The 13,822-nt window shown below is 37.9% G+C and overlaps 1 protein-coding gene across 14 annotated transcripts in view; it reads left to right on the top strand.

Annotated features, from left to right (window-relative positions):
* SHLD2 (shieldin complex subunit 2) overlaps positions 1-13,822 on the top strand; it is an 87,258-nt gene that overhangs the window by 66,603 nt on the left and 6,833 nt on the right. For 12 of the 14 annotated variants that reach the window (XM_038008942.2, XM_038008947.2, XM_038008940.2 and 9 more), the window contains 3 exons: positions 91-225; positions 5,098-5,304; positions 8,994-9,219. In XM_038008942.2, coding sequence (XP_037864870.1) covers positions 91-225; positions 5,098-5,304; positions 8,994-9,219 — 568 coding nt within the window. The remainder of the gene's footprint in view (positions 1-90; positions 226-5,097; positions 5,305-8,993; positions 9,220-13,822) is intronic. The other 2 variants (XM_038008946.2, XM_073019001.1) reach the window with 1 other exon arrangement.

The following is a 13,822-nucleotide window of genomic DNA, read 5'->3' as shown; positions in this document are numbered from 1 at the left end:
TTATCACTATATATGTATCATCAGCTATTAAAGTATGGTATCACATGTGATAGAGTAATGTCATCTAAGATACTCATTTTCCTTTTCCAGAGGCAGTATACAGTTATAGAGGACAGAAGCAGAAAAAAGTTATGTTAACAGTGGAACAGGCCCAAGACAAACATTATGTGCTTGTATTATGGGGTCCTGGAGCAGCCTGGTACCCTCAACTTCAAAGGAAAAAAGGTAAATACACCAAAAAGCATTTAACCTATTTATATTTCGGTAAATGATTAATGTTTATGAGCCCGAGATGGAGAAAATCTTAAGAGACTAGAGAGCATTTGAAATACAAGTGATCATGATTGAATATTCTTCTGCAAATTTCTTCTGTTAAAATTTTGTACCTCTTGTAGCAATTTGTTTATCTAATAAGTCCTCAATAATTGATGGTGGTGAAATAAAGGCTTAAATTTATTCCCAGATATACTACTTTACCTTTTTAGTGAAGATCTTACCTCCTTCAAATAACATTCTTTAAACATTTAATTCTGGAGAAGCTTCTACAATTTTTTTTTCAGCCAAAGTACTCTGATAAATAAACTCTCCGATTATAAGGCAGATGTCAGGGGAGTTACCTTAACTCTTTCAAGTCACAATTACTCTTCAATAAATTACTGTGTTTCATATTTTTATTACAGTTGTTTTAAAAGCATGCACTGTTAGCCATCCCTAGAATGTTCAGTGTTAAAATATGACCCATGATTACATTTTTCTTTAAAGCATAAATTATTTCTGGTATATTGAATTAAATGGAATTGATGTTTCATTAAAATAGTATAATATCTTCCCTTTGCTATTGTGAGATCCTTTAGTTTCATTCGTGACTTATGAGTTATTTTTCCCTGCTACATTAATTTAGAGATTGATTCAGTATATTATTATTTTTTTACCTGAAAGAGTTAATGCCTCTCCAAACTTCTGCCTTCCAAATAGTTATTTGTAGGTAGGACCTGTCACATTGTCTCTCTTAATCATTAATAGCTATGACTCGGATTTGAGATAAGTCTAACTTTGAACTTTTATGTTAAGATCAAACAGGGACAGATGTTTGTTTGGTTGAGCAAGCTGACAAACATGTATCAGTGATAGACTAACTATGATCATTGACCACCATAGCCTGGCTGAGAACATGAGTCTAGTGCATGCTACACAAGAATGTAGGTCACAGGTATAGTGGAGCCGTAACAAAGCAGATTGCTCCATGTTTAATGGGAATGTTCTTTTAAAACTAATAGTTTTTTGGTTAATAGAAGAGAAATTACAGTTGTCTCTAGGTGATTCTATGGTGTTTATGTTAGTACTGAAAACATATGAATCCAGGAATTAAGATGTTGTTCTTTGTGCATTCATTCATCCAGCCCCCCTTATTTATAACCATCATTTTAAAGTTTTAACATCTACTTCAATACCTCATATCAGTCTTTTTAAGATAAAAATGCCAATTTTGAAGGATTACTTAAGTGATTCTGTTTTCCTGATTTTACTTTTCTTTTCAAGTGACCAGCCCCATTTCCAAATTCCCAGCAAAGAGAATCTGATTGCCCAGAGTAAATTTGATTCAAAAAACTGTGATCAGGAAGACAGGGTCCCACAATACAAATATGAGAGCTTGAGCTTATTTCAGTGGATGGGAAAACTGGTAAGGGAATATTTGTGGTCTGGGTGAATACATAAAGATATTTACTATAAAAAATGTCTATGTTCATTAGCTTGGAAAGATATATGTAATGTGTTATTTAGTTTAAAAAGTAGATTATAGGCCAGGTGCGGTGGCTCATGCCTGTTAACTCTGTACTTTGGGAGGCCGAAGTGGGTAGATTGCTTGAGCCCAGGAGTTCAAGTTCTCATCTTAAAAAAAAAAAAGTGGACTGTAAAACTTCATGTATAGAAAATATGTTATGTTAACATATAATACATATTTTTATGTTTACATAAGTTAATACATTAAAATTTTCAAGAAAACCCTTTATGTATAATAGTATCTCATTTTAATAAAAATGTATCTGTAAGTACGTATGTACATTTGAAAATCTGGAAATATGTATGTATACCAAAATGCTAGCAGTGGTTATTTCTGTATGGTAGTATTACGTGTGCCTTAATTTTTTCTTTATACCTTTAGTTTGAATTTTATGTGTGAGCATCTGCATTTACTTTTAAAACTTTTATTACAAAGGCCTTCAAACATATACAAAAGTAGAGAGAATACTAAGCATAATGAATTTTTTTTTTTTTTCTGAGACAGAGTTTCATTCTTGTCACCCAGGCTGGAGTGTAGTGGCGCGATCTCTGCTCACTGCAACCTCTGCCTCCTGGGTTCAAGTGATTCTCCTGCCTCAGCCTCCCAAGTAGCTGGAATTACAGGCATGTACCACCACGCCCGGCTTATTTTTGTATTTTTAGTAGAGACGAGGTTTCACCATGTTGGCCGGGCTTGTCTTGAACTCCTGACCTCAGGTGATTCACCCGCCTCAGCCTCCCAAAGTGCTGAGATTATAGGCATGAGCCAGCCACCGCGCTCGGCCAGCATAATGAACTTAAGTACCTATTAGCCAGCTTATTAAATAAAACACGGTCAGTCTTGTTTCACCTGTTACCTCCCTTGTCTTTACTGTTTAAATATTTTACAATGAATATATTTTATTTTATAATTAAAAATAAAATTAAAACCTTTTGCTTCTTAAAATAAAAGAATAGTTAATGTTTGGAAAATCTAGCTAACAATTTGAGAAAAAATAGAATTAAATTTATACTTTATGTTTGTGCCAATATACATTTCAGGTACATTAGAGATTCAAATATAAAAATAATGAAACAATGAATAGTAGAAGAAAATATGGGCAAAATTATTTGTAATGCAAAAGTTGGTAGGGTAAATAAAATCCAGCAACAAAAACTATTATACATAAAAACCACCATATACAAAATTGAAAGGCAACGAAGAAAACAGAAAAAAAATTACATTGTCAGAAAATAATGCAGTAAGCAAACATATCTATAGAGATAAATGGGGAAAGGATATGAGTAGGCAAGTCCCCAAAGAAGAAGTAAAAATGGCCAATAAATACATGGAAAAATTGTTCTGACAAGTAATTGAAAACACAAAGTAATGATGATAGATGATTTTTCTTTTAAGAAGTTGATAGAGGAGATATGGGGAAACAGCTACTGTCATCAGCTATAGGAAATGCAAACTGGCAGAACCTTTCTTGAGGATAACTGACAATTAATATGAACAAATTGGGGGTACTTTTAGCCCAGTAATTATAGCTCTAGGAATTTATCATAACTATGTGTAAAGATATAGCTGAAAATGGGTTTATCATGGTGTCATGTATAATAGTGAAAAATAAAAACAACCAGAGTCCCTCAAAATAGAGGGTTGCTGTAATAATTTTTAAGATTTTGGTGTATTTGGACAATGGCATATTATGTAATATTTAAAAGCAATGTAGAATAATACATACATATAAAACTATATTTGACTTATTAAGTCAATCCCAGTAAATAAAATCCCAAACAACTGGTTGTCTGCTAAAACGTTAACTGTTTATTTAGGGTGTTGAGATTATGACTGCTATATGTTTATTTACTTGGCTTCTCTTAGCTTACTTTTTTAAGCAGGTATTTTGTAATAAGACAAGAAAGCTATTTTAGTGATTGGTTTTAAGCAGTAACTTGGAATATATACTTTAGTTCTAGCTAGTGATGCTCTGTCTTTACAGATTTACTGACATGTTTGATGATTTTCCACCAAAAAAAAAAAAAAATCTCTAGTGAAAGAAACTAAGGAGATGAGTAGGTGTAGTAAATTAGATGTACGGCCTGAAGTAAGTGGGAAACTCAAAAGACAGCTGATGTGATCAGAAACGTTAGTGCTAAGAAACCCTCTTGTTTTATTATAGTTTTGAAGTTGAATTTACTAATACAGAATATGATTATTGGGCAAGGTCTGTGTTACTGTGGCTTTAAGAATTAGAATTGTTACTGAGAGTTAAAAATAAGTGCTATCGTGTCTAAATGCTTTTTGTTCTAGAAAAGTTAACTAAGGTAACTAAGGTGTTGAAATATGAGTGAAATATTAGACTTGGGTTCATTTCAGTGTCCTTTCTTTAAACAAAACAAAACAAAACTTTGCCTATGGATAGATACATGAGAATTGTCTACTTTGTAAAGCAGTTGGTTATGATAATATGATAAATGATGACCATTCGGGAGGGCAAGGAATCTTTTTTTTTTTTTGAACCAATTCTTGCTCTGTCCCCTAGGCTGGAGTGCAGTGGCGCGATCTCGGCTCACTGCAAGCTCCGCCTCCCGGGTTCACACCATTCTCCTGCCTTAGCCTCCCGAGTAGCTGGGACTACAGGCGCCTGCCACCGCACCTGGCTAATTTTTTGTATTTTTAGTAGAGACAGGATTTCACCGTGGTCTCGATCTGCTGACCTTGTGATCCGCCCACCTCAGCCTCCCAAAGTGCTGGTATTACAGGCGTGAGCCACTGCGCCTGGCCGAGGGCAAGGAATCTTTAGAAAATATTTTATTAAAATTATCTCTAGCGGCCTGGCATGGAGGCTCATGCCTGTAATCTCAGCACTTTGGGAGGCCGAGGTGGGTGGATCATGAGGTCAGGAGTTCGAGACCAGCCTGACCAACATGGTGAAACCCTGTCTCTACTAAAAATACAAAAATTAGCCGGGAGTGGTGGCACGCGCCTATAATCCCAGCAACTCAGGAAGCTGAGGCAGGAGAATTGCTTGAACCTGGGAGGTGGAGGTTTCAGTGAGCCAGGATCACACCACTGTTCTCCAGCCTGGGCAACAGAGCGAGACTCTGTCTGGGAAAAAATAATACTAACAATAATAATGATAATAATCTCTAGCATGCTTCTATTGTCTTAATGCACCATTCATATTTTATCTCTTTTTACCCAAACTCTTTAGTGATAAAAGATTAGTATTCAGCTGACTTAATCAGATCGATCTATTTCATCTGATACTAAGCCTAGATTTTTTTTTTCCTTTTTGCTGACTTTTGTTTTTACTGTTTTTGTTTAAGGTTATATTTGGGAATTTAAATATCTTTTTGTTCAGCGCAATTACACACTAGAAAACCTAGAGTTGCATACAACACCTTGGTCATCCTGTGAGTGCTTGTTTGATGATGATATAAGGGCAATTACATTTAAAGCAAAATTTCAAAAAAGTACACCCGCCTTTGTGAAGATATCAGACTTAGCAGCCCACCTAGAGGATAAGTGTTCAGGTAAGATCTTTATATACATAAATTCTGCTATTTTTATTTCTTTTGAAACAGGGTCTTGCTCTGTTGCCCAGGCTGGAATACAGTGGTGTGAACACAACTTACTGCAGCCTCCACCTCCCAAGTTTAAGTGATTCTCCCACCTCAGCCTTTCGAGTAGCTGAGGAGGGAAGGGAAGGCTAGTGCATACCATCAGTGCACGCCACCACACCCAACTATTTATTTATTTATTTATTTATTTATTTATTTATTTATTTAGGTAGAGACAGAGTCTCCCTATGTTGCCCAGTCTGGTCTCAAACTCCTGGACTCAAGTGATCCTCTTGCCTTAGTCTCCCAAAGTGCTGGGATTACAGGCATGAACCACCACACCTAGCCCATTGCTAGTTTTAATATAAGCAAAAAGGCTACCACTTGTGGTAAAAATGTATAATTCTACATAAAAGTGAAATATAAATCTTTGCAAATATCTGAACTAGATTCTAGTAGCTTTAGGAACTATGTGCCCGGAACCAAGGACAAAGAACAAATACCTACTTTTTATTATATGACAAGGTGGGAGCATAAATTCAGTTCCTTACTTTATCTTGGCCAAATGCCAGATTAAAATTTTAACTAGTTGGGTTAATTCACATATGTATGTAAATATGTTTTCCAATATACGATTGAAGGTTAGCGTTGTTATATCATAAAACTACGCTAAGGAGAATACAGGCAGAAAACAAAAAAGACAACACCTCTCAAAAAACCCAACTTTTAATTGAATACAGAGATTTTATTCTCAGAGAAGAACTTCTTATTGCTAGTTCTACACTGAAACATTTACTAATACCAGCAGGTAATTTAAATTAATAATATTTCTGGAAGATAAACACAGATGATAGAAAATTTATAAGCTTTTATACTATAAAATTTTCATACCATTTTCAAAAGTGGAAGTTGCTTTATGGCCATAAAAGACTCTAGATTTATACTAACTGGTAAAATCTTGGTAATGTTATAGCATCATGTAAGTTCCTAAGCCAGTTTTATATTCATGTGCCCCTCCAGTGCTCTGCTTCTCAAACTCTACAGACATACAGAGGTGGTCACCACAGGAAGGAATGCCAGACATAGTTGAGGGGTTACATTACTTTGCAGAGACGTTTAGTTTGGTGCCATGGAGAAGCCAACTCTGTTACTTACTGCTTACACAAAACAGTTATCTGCTGGGATTGAAGTCCTAGAATAAGGTTTAAAAATAAAAATAAATAACATCATGGACAACAACAAAGTAGGTGGCCACCGCGCTGATGATGAACGATTCCGAGGATATAGCCCCACTTGTTTGAGGAGGCAGTCAGGAATTGTGCATGTTCTTGGAAATCCTGGAGGTGTGCTCCTCATTGGGAAGCCATGCCAAAACTGTGCCATTCAAATCAGTCCTTCAGAGGCTTTGTTCACAGAGGCCCTTTTAGCCTTTTTCATTCTCTTTGTGTTCAGCTATGAGGGCTGAATTCATAGTTTCTGTCATAGTGTGTGTGTTTTTAAGACAAAAATAGAGAATATGAAAACACAAGCAACTTTTCCCTAACCTATTTTATAGTTAAATCAAAGGAGAAAGAGAGATCAGCATTGGAGCATTTCCTAGAAGGGTCTGCTTGCACAACAAAAGCCAGAGGGAGATGAGGCTAGGACTGAGTCCTTGTAAAGAAACGAAGATGCTTACCCAGTACCTCATCTTACTGCCAGCAGAATTTCAGTGCTCAGCAGCAGTGATCCTCTTGAAAGCAAAGTCCACATTCAGCATGACCTTTTAATTCTTTTCAAGAGGCATATAAATTTACAAAATGATAGGATTATGTGAACATTCTTTTAAAATTATTGAATTATTAAGAATTTTTTAGGCTGGGCGGGGTGGCTCATGCCTATAATTCCAGCACTTTGGGAGGCCAAGGTGGGTGGATCATTTGAGGTCAGGAGTTCGAGACCAGCCTGGACAACATGGTGAAACCCTGCCTCTACTAAAAATACAAAAATTAGCGAGGCATGATGGCGGGTGCCTGTAGTCCCAGCTACTGGGGAGACTGAGGCAGGAAAATTGCTTGAACACAGGAGGCGGAGCTTGCAGTGAGCCGAGATTGCACCAGTGCGCTCCAGACTGGGCGACAGAGCAAGACTCTGTCTCAAAAAAACCCAAAAAAAACCAAAAAAAAAAAACCACTTTTTGAGTGGAGGGAGGAGAGTAAGGGTTGAAAAACTAACTGTTGGGTACTCTGCTTACTACAGAAGACTCTACTTGGGTGACGATATGCCCATGTAACAAACCTGCACATCTACTCCGTGAATCTAAAATAAAAATTGAAATTATTTTTTACATGAATTTTTAGGCCAGACACATTGGCTCAAGCCTGTAATCCCAGCACTCTGGGAGGCCAAGAGGAGTGGATCATTTGAGCCCAGGAGTTGGAGACCAGCCTGGGCAACATGGCAAATCCCCATCTCCACAAAAAATACAAAAATTAGCCAGTTGTGGTGGTGTGTGCCTGTAGTCCCAGCTACTCAGGAAGCTGAGGTGGGAGAATCGCTTGTGCCCAGGGAGGTTGAGACTGCAGTGAGCCAAGATTGCACCACTGCACTTTAGCCTGGACGACAGAGTGAGACTGTCTCAAAACAAAACAAAACAAAATGTTGTAGTAATTTAACATGTCTTTGGAAAAATGTGGTATTGAATCTTCTACAGTTTGTTACATATTTGATCGCTATGCACTCCTGCTAACTCATGTAGGGCTATGTGATACAATTGGAAGAGATGATGAAACCATCTTTGGGCATTGAAAGACTAAAGCAAATGAAGTTAAGAACGGAAGACTCATCATTAACTGAACTCTGAAAGAGATAACCAGAAAACAGTAGGACACTGATTAGTTCTTGACCTGGAGTGTTCTTACTTCTGAGAGGATGAAGAAGAACAAATTTGAAGGCTTAAGGCTTAAAGAAGCCTTTAAATTGACTATGGAGAAAGGGAGAATAATGCTCAGAAAAACGACTTCACCGGTACACAGTAAGACAAAAGTAAATTAGGAAAAAAATAATGTCTGGGGGATAGTAGATGTTCAGTATTTGTTTACTGGTGAATGGATGAGCCATTAGCAGTGAATTATGAATATGCTTGAGGTTTCTCATGAGCCACCTGAGAAACGATTAATAAATGAGACCTTTTTATAACCCACACCCAGAGTATATAGATGATAATGGTGAGTGGGAAGTTGGAAAAAGTTTAAAAGAGGACAGGCTATTGATATTTTTGGGTAGACAGAAGAAGAAAAGATCACCTTCTATTTGGCTTTTCACTATGATCAATTAAAAAGAAGACAGGGCAAGGAGAGAGGGCATGTTAGCTAGTTTAAAGTATTCGAAGGGATTTCTTCCAAAGGAGGTATTGAACATACGTTGCCTGATTCCAGAGGAATGAGGGGAGGAAGGAAACACCACATGTTCAGCCAAATTAGCCAAGTAAACCTGCTCTCAGTTGCAGCCAGACCCCCCTGCCTTTAGATTCTAGGAAAATAGTAAAGAAGACCAAGAACAAGACCTCCGTGTATCCTTTTACTACAAGTGACTGTAAATCAACTATAAAATTAGCCATGTTTGTAAATTAAAGTTATAATTTTGGCCTAATAATTTATAATATATCTGTTTGTCCTTTATAGGAGTGATTCTAATTAAAGCCCAGATTTCAGAGCTGGCATTTCCTACAGCAACTCAGAAGATAGCTCTAAATGCTCACAGTTCTCTGAAGAGTATTTTCTCTTCTCTTCCCAACATCGTATATACTGGCTGCGCAAAATGTGGATTGGAACTAGAAACAGATGAGAACAGGATCTATAAACAGTGTTTTAGCTGCTTGCCATTTACTATGAAGAAAATACACTATAGGTAAGGCAACTAAGCAAGCCAATTTGATGGAAAATAATTATTATAGATCTGGAAAAATTAGTCTGTAAACCCTTACTTTCTAAAAAGAATTAACTAGAACTAGTCGAAGAGAATAAAATTTTCCCTGAGTGATAGATAGCTATTTATGGAGGCAAAAATTTCCCAGGAATCGTTACAGGAATTTCTTAAAGCAGTAATTGGGAGATTTTATTGCCTTCAAACAGCTGTGCCAAAGAAACATTTTCCTTGGTTTACTTTTTAACCAAAATCTAAATGGCTCATAAATAACTCATTTTCCTACCTTAACATATAATTAGAATTTAAAGGCTAAAAGTATCATATGATCTCACCTCTGAGTTGTGGAAGCTAGTAAGACATTTAACCTGTTTTCCCACCTTTACCTTAGAAATTGAAGCTAGCAAATAAATGTTGTATGGTACAACTGCTAACCAACTCAGCAAAAAACACATTGTTTTTCGAATAATAAGTAGTCAAAAGCTCAGATATTTTTCTTTTTACCGTATAAATTACATGTGTTTACAAAATAGCACTCAGTGTTTTATGCTCCTTCTAATTATTTCTAAATATTGCAGTACCTAAAAACTAAATGCAGATATATTCCACATGTTATCATGGCATACTTCAAGAAAAGTTATAGAAGCTTAATTTGTAAACCTTATTTCTCTTTACAGATATTATGTTATAAATAAGTGAATGAATTTTGCTATTACTGTGACAGTTGCTTTTGTGGAAAAGAAGATTGAATTAGGATGCATGGTAGGCTGGGTGTGGTGGCTCACACCTGTAATCCCAGCACTTTGGGAGGCCAGGGTGGATGGATTGCTTGAGCCCAGGGGTTCAAGACCAGCCTGGGAAACATAGGGAAACCCCATCTCTACCACACACACAAAAAAAGGGCATGGTGACATAGGCCTGTAGTCCCAGCTACTTGGGAGGCTAAGGTAGGAGGACTGTTTGAGCCCAGGAGATTGATTGTTACAGTGAGCTATGTTTGCATCACTGCACTCCAGCTTGGGCAACGGAGTGAGACCCTGTCTCAAAATCAAAACAAAAAATACATGGGATGTTACAAACAACATTGATTTATTGATAGTTAAGGCCCCTAAAAAGTACATAGAGGTGACTTATTTATATCATTCCAAATGTGTCTATTCAATATAAGCATTTATTGGACAAAAATATTGCTCAGTACTATTCCTTATGGGTAGGAGGGCCTTTGATTCTTTAGTTTACAAAATGACTGTTCAAGAGAAGGACTTCACAGATCAGTATCACCTGATTATGGCGTAACTAGTATGAGGTATGTAAGATCTTTTCCTAAACTATACCACATTAAAGATGTAGTGCTAGTTTGTTGTCTGGCTGGAATGTTGAATGGTCATGTTAAGGCAATAATTATTATTTTTTATTTATTTAAAAGCCTTTTTTTAATTTTTAAATTTTTTTTTTTGAGACAGAGTTTTGCTGTTGTTGCCCAGGCTGGAGTGCAGTGGTGTGATCTCAGCTCACTGCAACTTCTGTCTGCCAGGTTCTTCTGTCTCAGCTTCCCAAGTAGCTGGGATTACAGGCATGTGCCACCACGCCCAGCTAATTTTGTATTTTTATAGAGACAGGGTTTCTCCATATTGGTCAGGCTGGTCTCGAACTCCCGACCTCAGGTAATCCACCTGCCTTGCCCTCCCAAAGTGCTGGAATTACAGGCATGAGCCACCACGCCCAGCCTAAAAGCCTTTAAATTGTTTAGTCCAGATTATGTGGTTTCCTTGAAAAGAAAATATTGAAATTAACAAACTCCCTTCAAGGTATCAAGTATGTGACTCCAAAATCATCTACATGAATCAATCAGCAAACTGAGTAAGAGAAAACTCTCAATGATTATTTATTAAGACTCAGTCAAATATTTATTAGGAATCCACGTATGTTCACATGTCACATATGTACTATGGATGTTATACTGGTTGATCTAAGTAGACTTTTTGTGCCCAAGAAGCTTGGTAGTCCGTTTAAGAAACACTTAATCGGCTGGGCGCAGTGGCTCACGCCTGTAATCCCAGCACTCTGGGAGGCCAAGGCAGCCGGATCACGAGGTCAGGAGATCGAGACCATCCTGGCTAATACGGTGAAACCCTGTCTCTACTAAAAATACAAAAAATGTAGCCGGGCTTGGTGGAGGGCACCTGTAGTCCCAGCTACTCAAGAGGCTGAGGCAGGAGAATGGCATGAACCTAGGAGGTGGAGCTTGCCATGAGCCACGATCACACCACTGCACTCCAGCCTGGGCAACAGAGCAATACTCCATCTCAAAAAAAAAAAAAAAAAAGAACATTTAACGAACATTTGTGTGACATAACAGTCCCAGACTGTGAGTAGGTTGATCATATTTTACATTGGTTGTAACTTGGAGCTGATTTTCCAATGGAAGCAACATTAGATATTGCATTGGAGTCTCATACGAGGCCACAGACACTTATTAAATTTACATGTAGATGGCATAATTCCTGCTCTTCAAGCTATCATAAAACTCAAATACCATTTTTAACAATGTTTCTACAGAATATTCAGATTTACAGTTTTGGAATATAAGAAATACATTTATTTTTCTGTACTAGAAGCCAGAAAACCCAGCAGGTCAAACCACAATTAAGGCTCCTATTTAGGCAGCACTAGGAAACGTTTGGGTCTCTCAAGAGGTTGTAGCCAAGGTGCAGGCTGGGGCTGCAGTCATCTGAAGGCTTGACTGGAGTTGGAGGATTCATTTCCAAAGTGGCTCATTCATATGGCTGGCAAGTTGAGTTCCTCTTCACTTGGGTCTCCACAGGCTTCCTGAATGTTCTCACAAAGTGGCAGCTCATTTCCCCAGAGCAGGAAAGGCAAGAAAGAGAGTTCCAGGTAGAAGCCAGCCTTTTTGTGACCTAGACTCAGAAATCATGTGGCATTACTTCCACCAAATTCTGTTCATCAGAAGTGAGTTTAGCTGCACATTGGAGAGTGGATTAGAATGAAGCTAGTGCAGAGAAGAGGTAAGAGGCTGTTGCCTTATTTTGGAGGAGAGATGATGGTGGCTTGACTAGAGAGGAGGTGGTGGGAATAAAAAGAAGTGGACAGATTTGAGAATGGTTGGAAAATAGTTTGCAAGATGTAGTGATTGGTAGGTAAAGAGAGAGCACAGGTACATTACACATCATTGACAGTTGGGTGAACAATAAGATTATTTATTAAAACAAGTAACCTTGGGAAAATGTTGATCGTATTGAGCTTGAGTTCCTGAGAGGTAGCAAGTTGGAAAGTGGTTAGATGTACAGAAATGCAATTTGCAAGAGAATTCTGGGCTAGGCTTATGAGGTTATATGTGGTGATTGAACTCTTCCTTGGTTTCCGCACTCTGTTTTGTTTTTCCTTCTTAATCTTCAGTTATTACCTCTCCTAATGAATTATTCTTACCAGCCTATAAACACACTCCTGTACTTCTCGTATTAAAAAAACAAACAAAATCATCCACTAACATTACATCTCCCTCTTATCCCTTCGTTTTTCTATTCTGTTTTATACCCAGCCAAACTTTGTTAAAGAGTTGTAAATACATTCTCTCTCCCCTATTATGTCTTCAGTTTCACTCCAGTTATTCCGTTCTACTCCCACCATGCTGCAGAAGCTGCTTTTGTCAAAGTTACACTTTTGATGTTGCCTGAGGCATGGATACTTCTTTCCTCATTCTAACTGCTCTCAGTTATATTCGGCATGTCAGGCTACTTCCTCCTTCTTGAAATAGCCTCCTCCTGGCTTTCTAACCTGTCTCTCAGGCCCTTCCTTCTCAGCCTCTTCTACCCCTTCTTTAAATGCTGGGGTTAATCTTGAGCTCTCGTCTGTGTCCTTCCTCTTATTCTTTCTGTACATTCTGCCTGGATGATCATAGCTGTTTTCATATTTGTACTTACATCTTCACCCTGATTTTCTCCTCCAGGCTCCAGTAGTCAGTATCAAATCCTTTGCTTGACGTCCATCTCACATTTAAACATACCCACAATAGACTGTTGTTTTTCCTAACCATACTCAAATCTAGTTCTCTTCATTTTTATACTTTCTGGAAAGTGGCACACCATCTACCCAATTATTTAAGCTGGAAACCTCGGCACAATCATTGAATCATTTTCTCTTCCCTACCTCCCCTATCTAATCTATTAGCAAGTCCTAGGAATTTTCATTCAGAACTACATCACAAATTCATCCACTTTTTTCCATCTCCACTGCTAACATCTTAGTCCAGTGTATCTCAGCAGGGGCGTTGTTGACATTTTACACAGGACAGTTTCTCATTATGTACCATATCCCACACACTGCGGGCATGTGGCATCCCTGTTTACCTTCCCCTAGCTGAACCTCAGTTACTGTGAAACCAAAATGGAAAGTCAGTGCCTGCTCGTCTGGAATCACTCAGGCCTCATCTAAGTCACTACTACCTGTTGCACAAACCAGCACACCAGCAGTCTCTTGGTGGAGCTCCTGCTGGCCTTGCCTCCTCCCCTTTATTCTCCACCTGTTGGCAGCATGATTACCCCTTGCTTCACCCATCAGTCGTCTCCTT

Source organism: Chlorocebus sabaeus, chromosome 9 (assembly GCF_047675955.1).
Source record: "Chlorocebus sabaeus isolate Y175 chromosome 9, mChlSab1.0.hap1, whole genome shotgun sequence".
Lineage (NCBI taxonomy): Eukaryota > Metazoa > Chordata > Mammalia > Primates > Cercopithecidae > Chlorocebus > Chlorocebus sabaeus.
The sequence above is the reverse complement of the archived record's forward strand: the minus strand, read 5'-3'. Positions and strand labels throughout refer to the sequence as shown.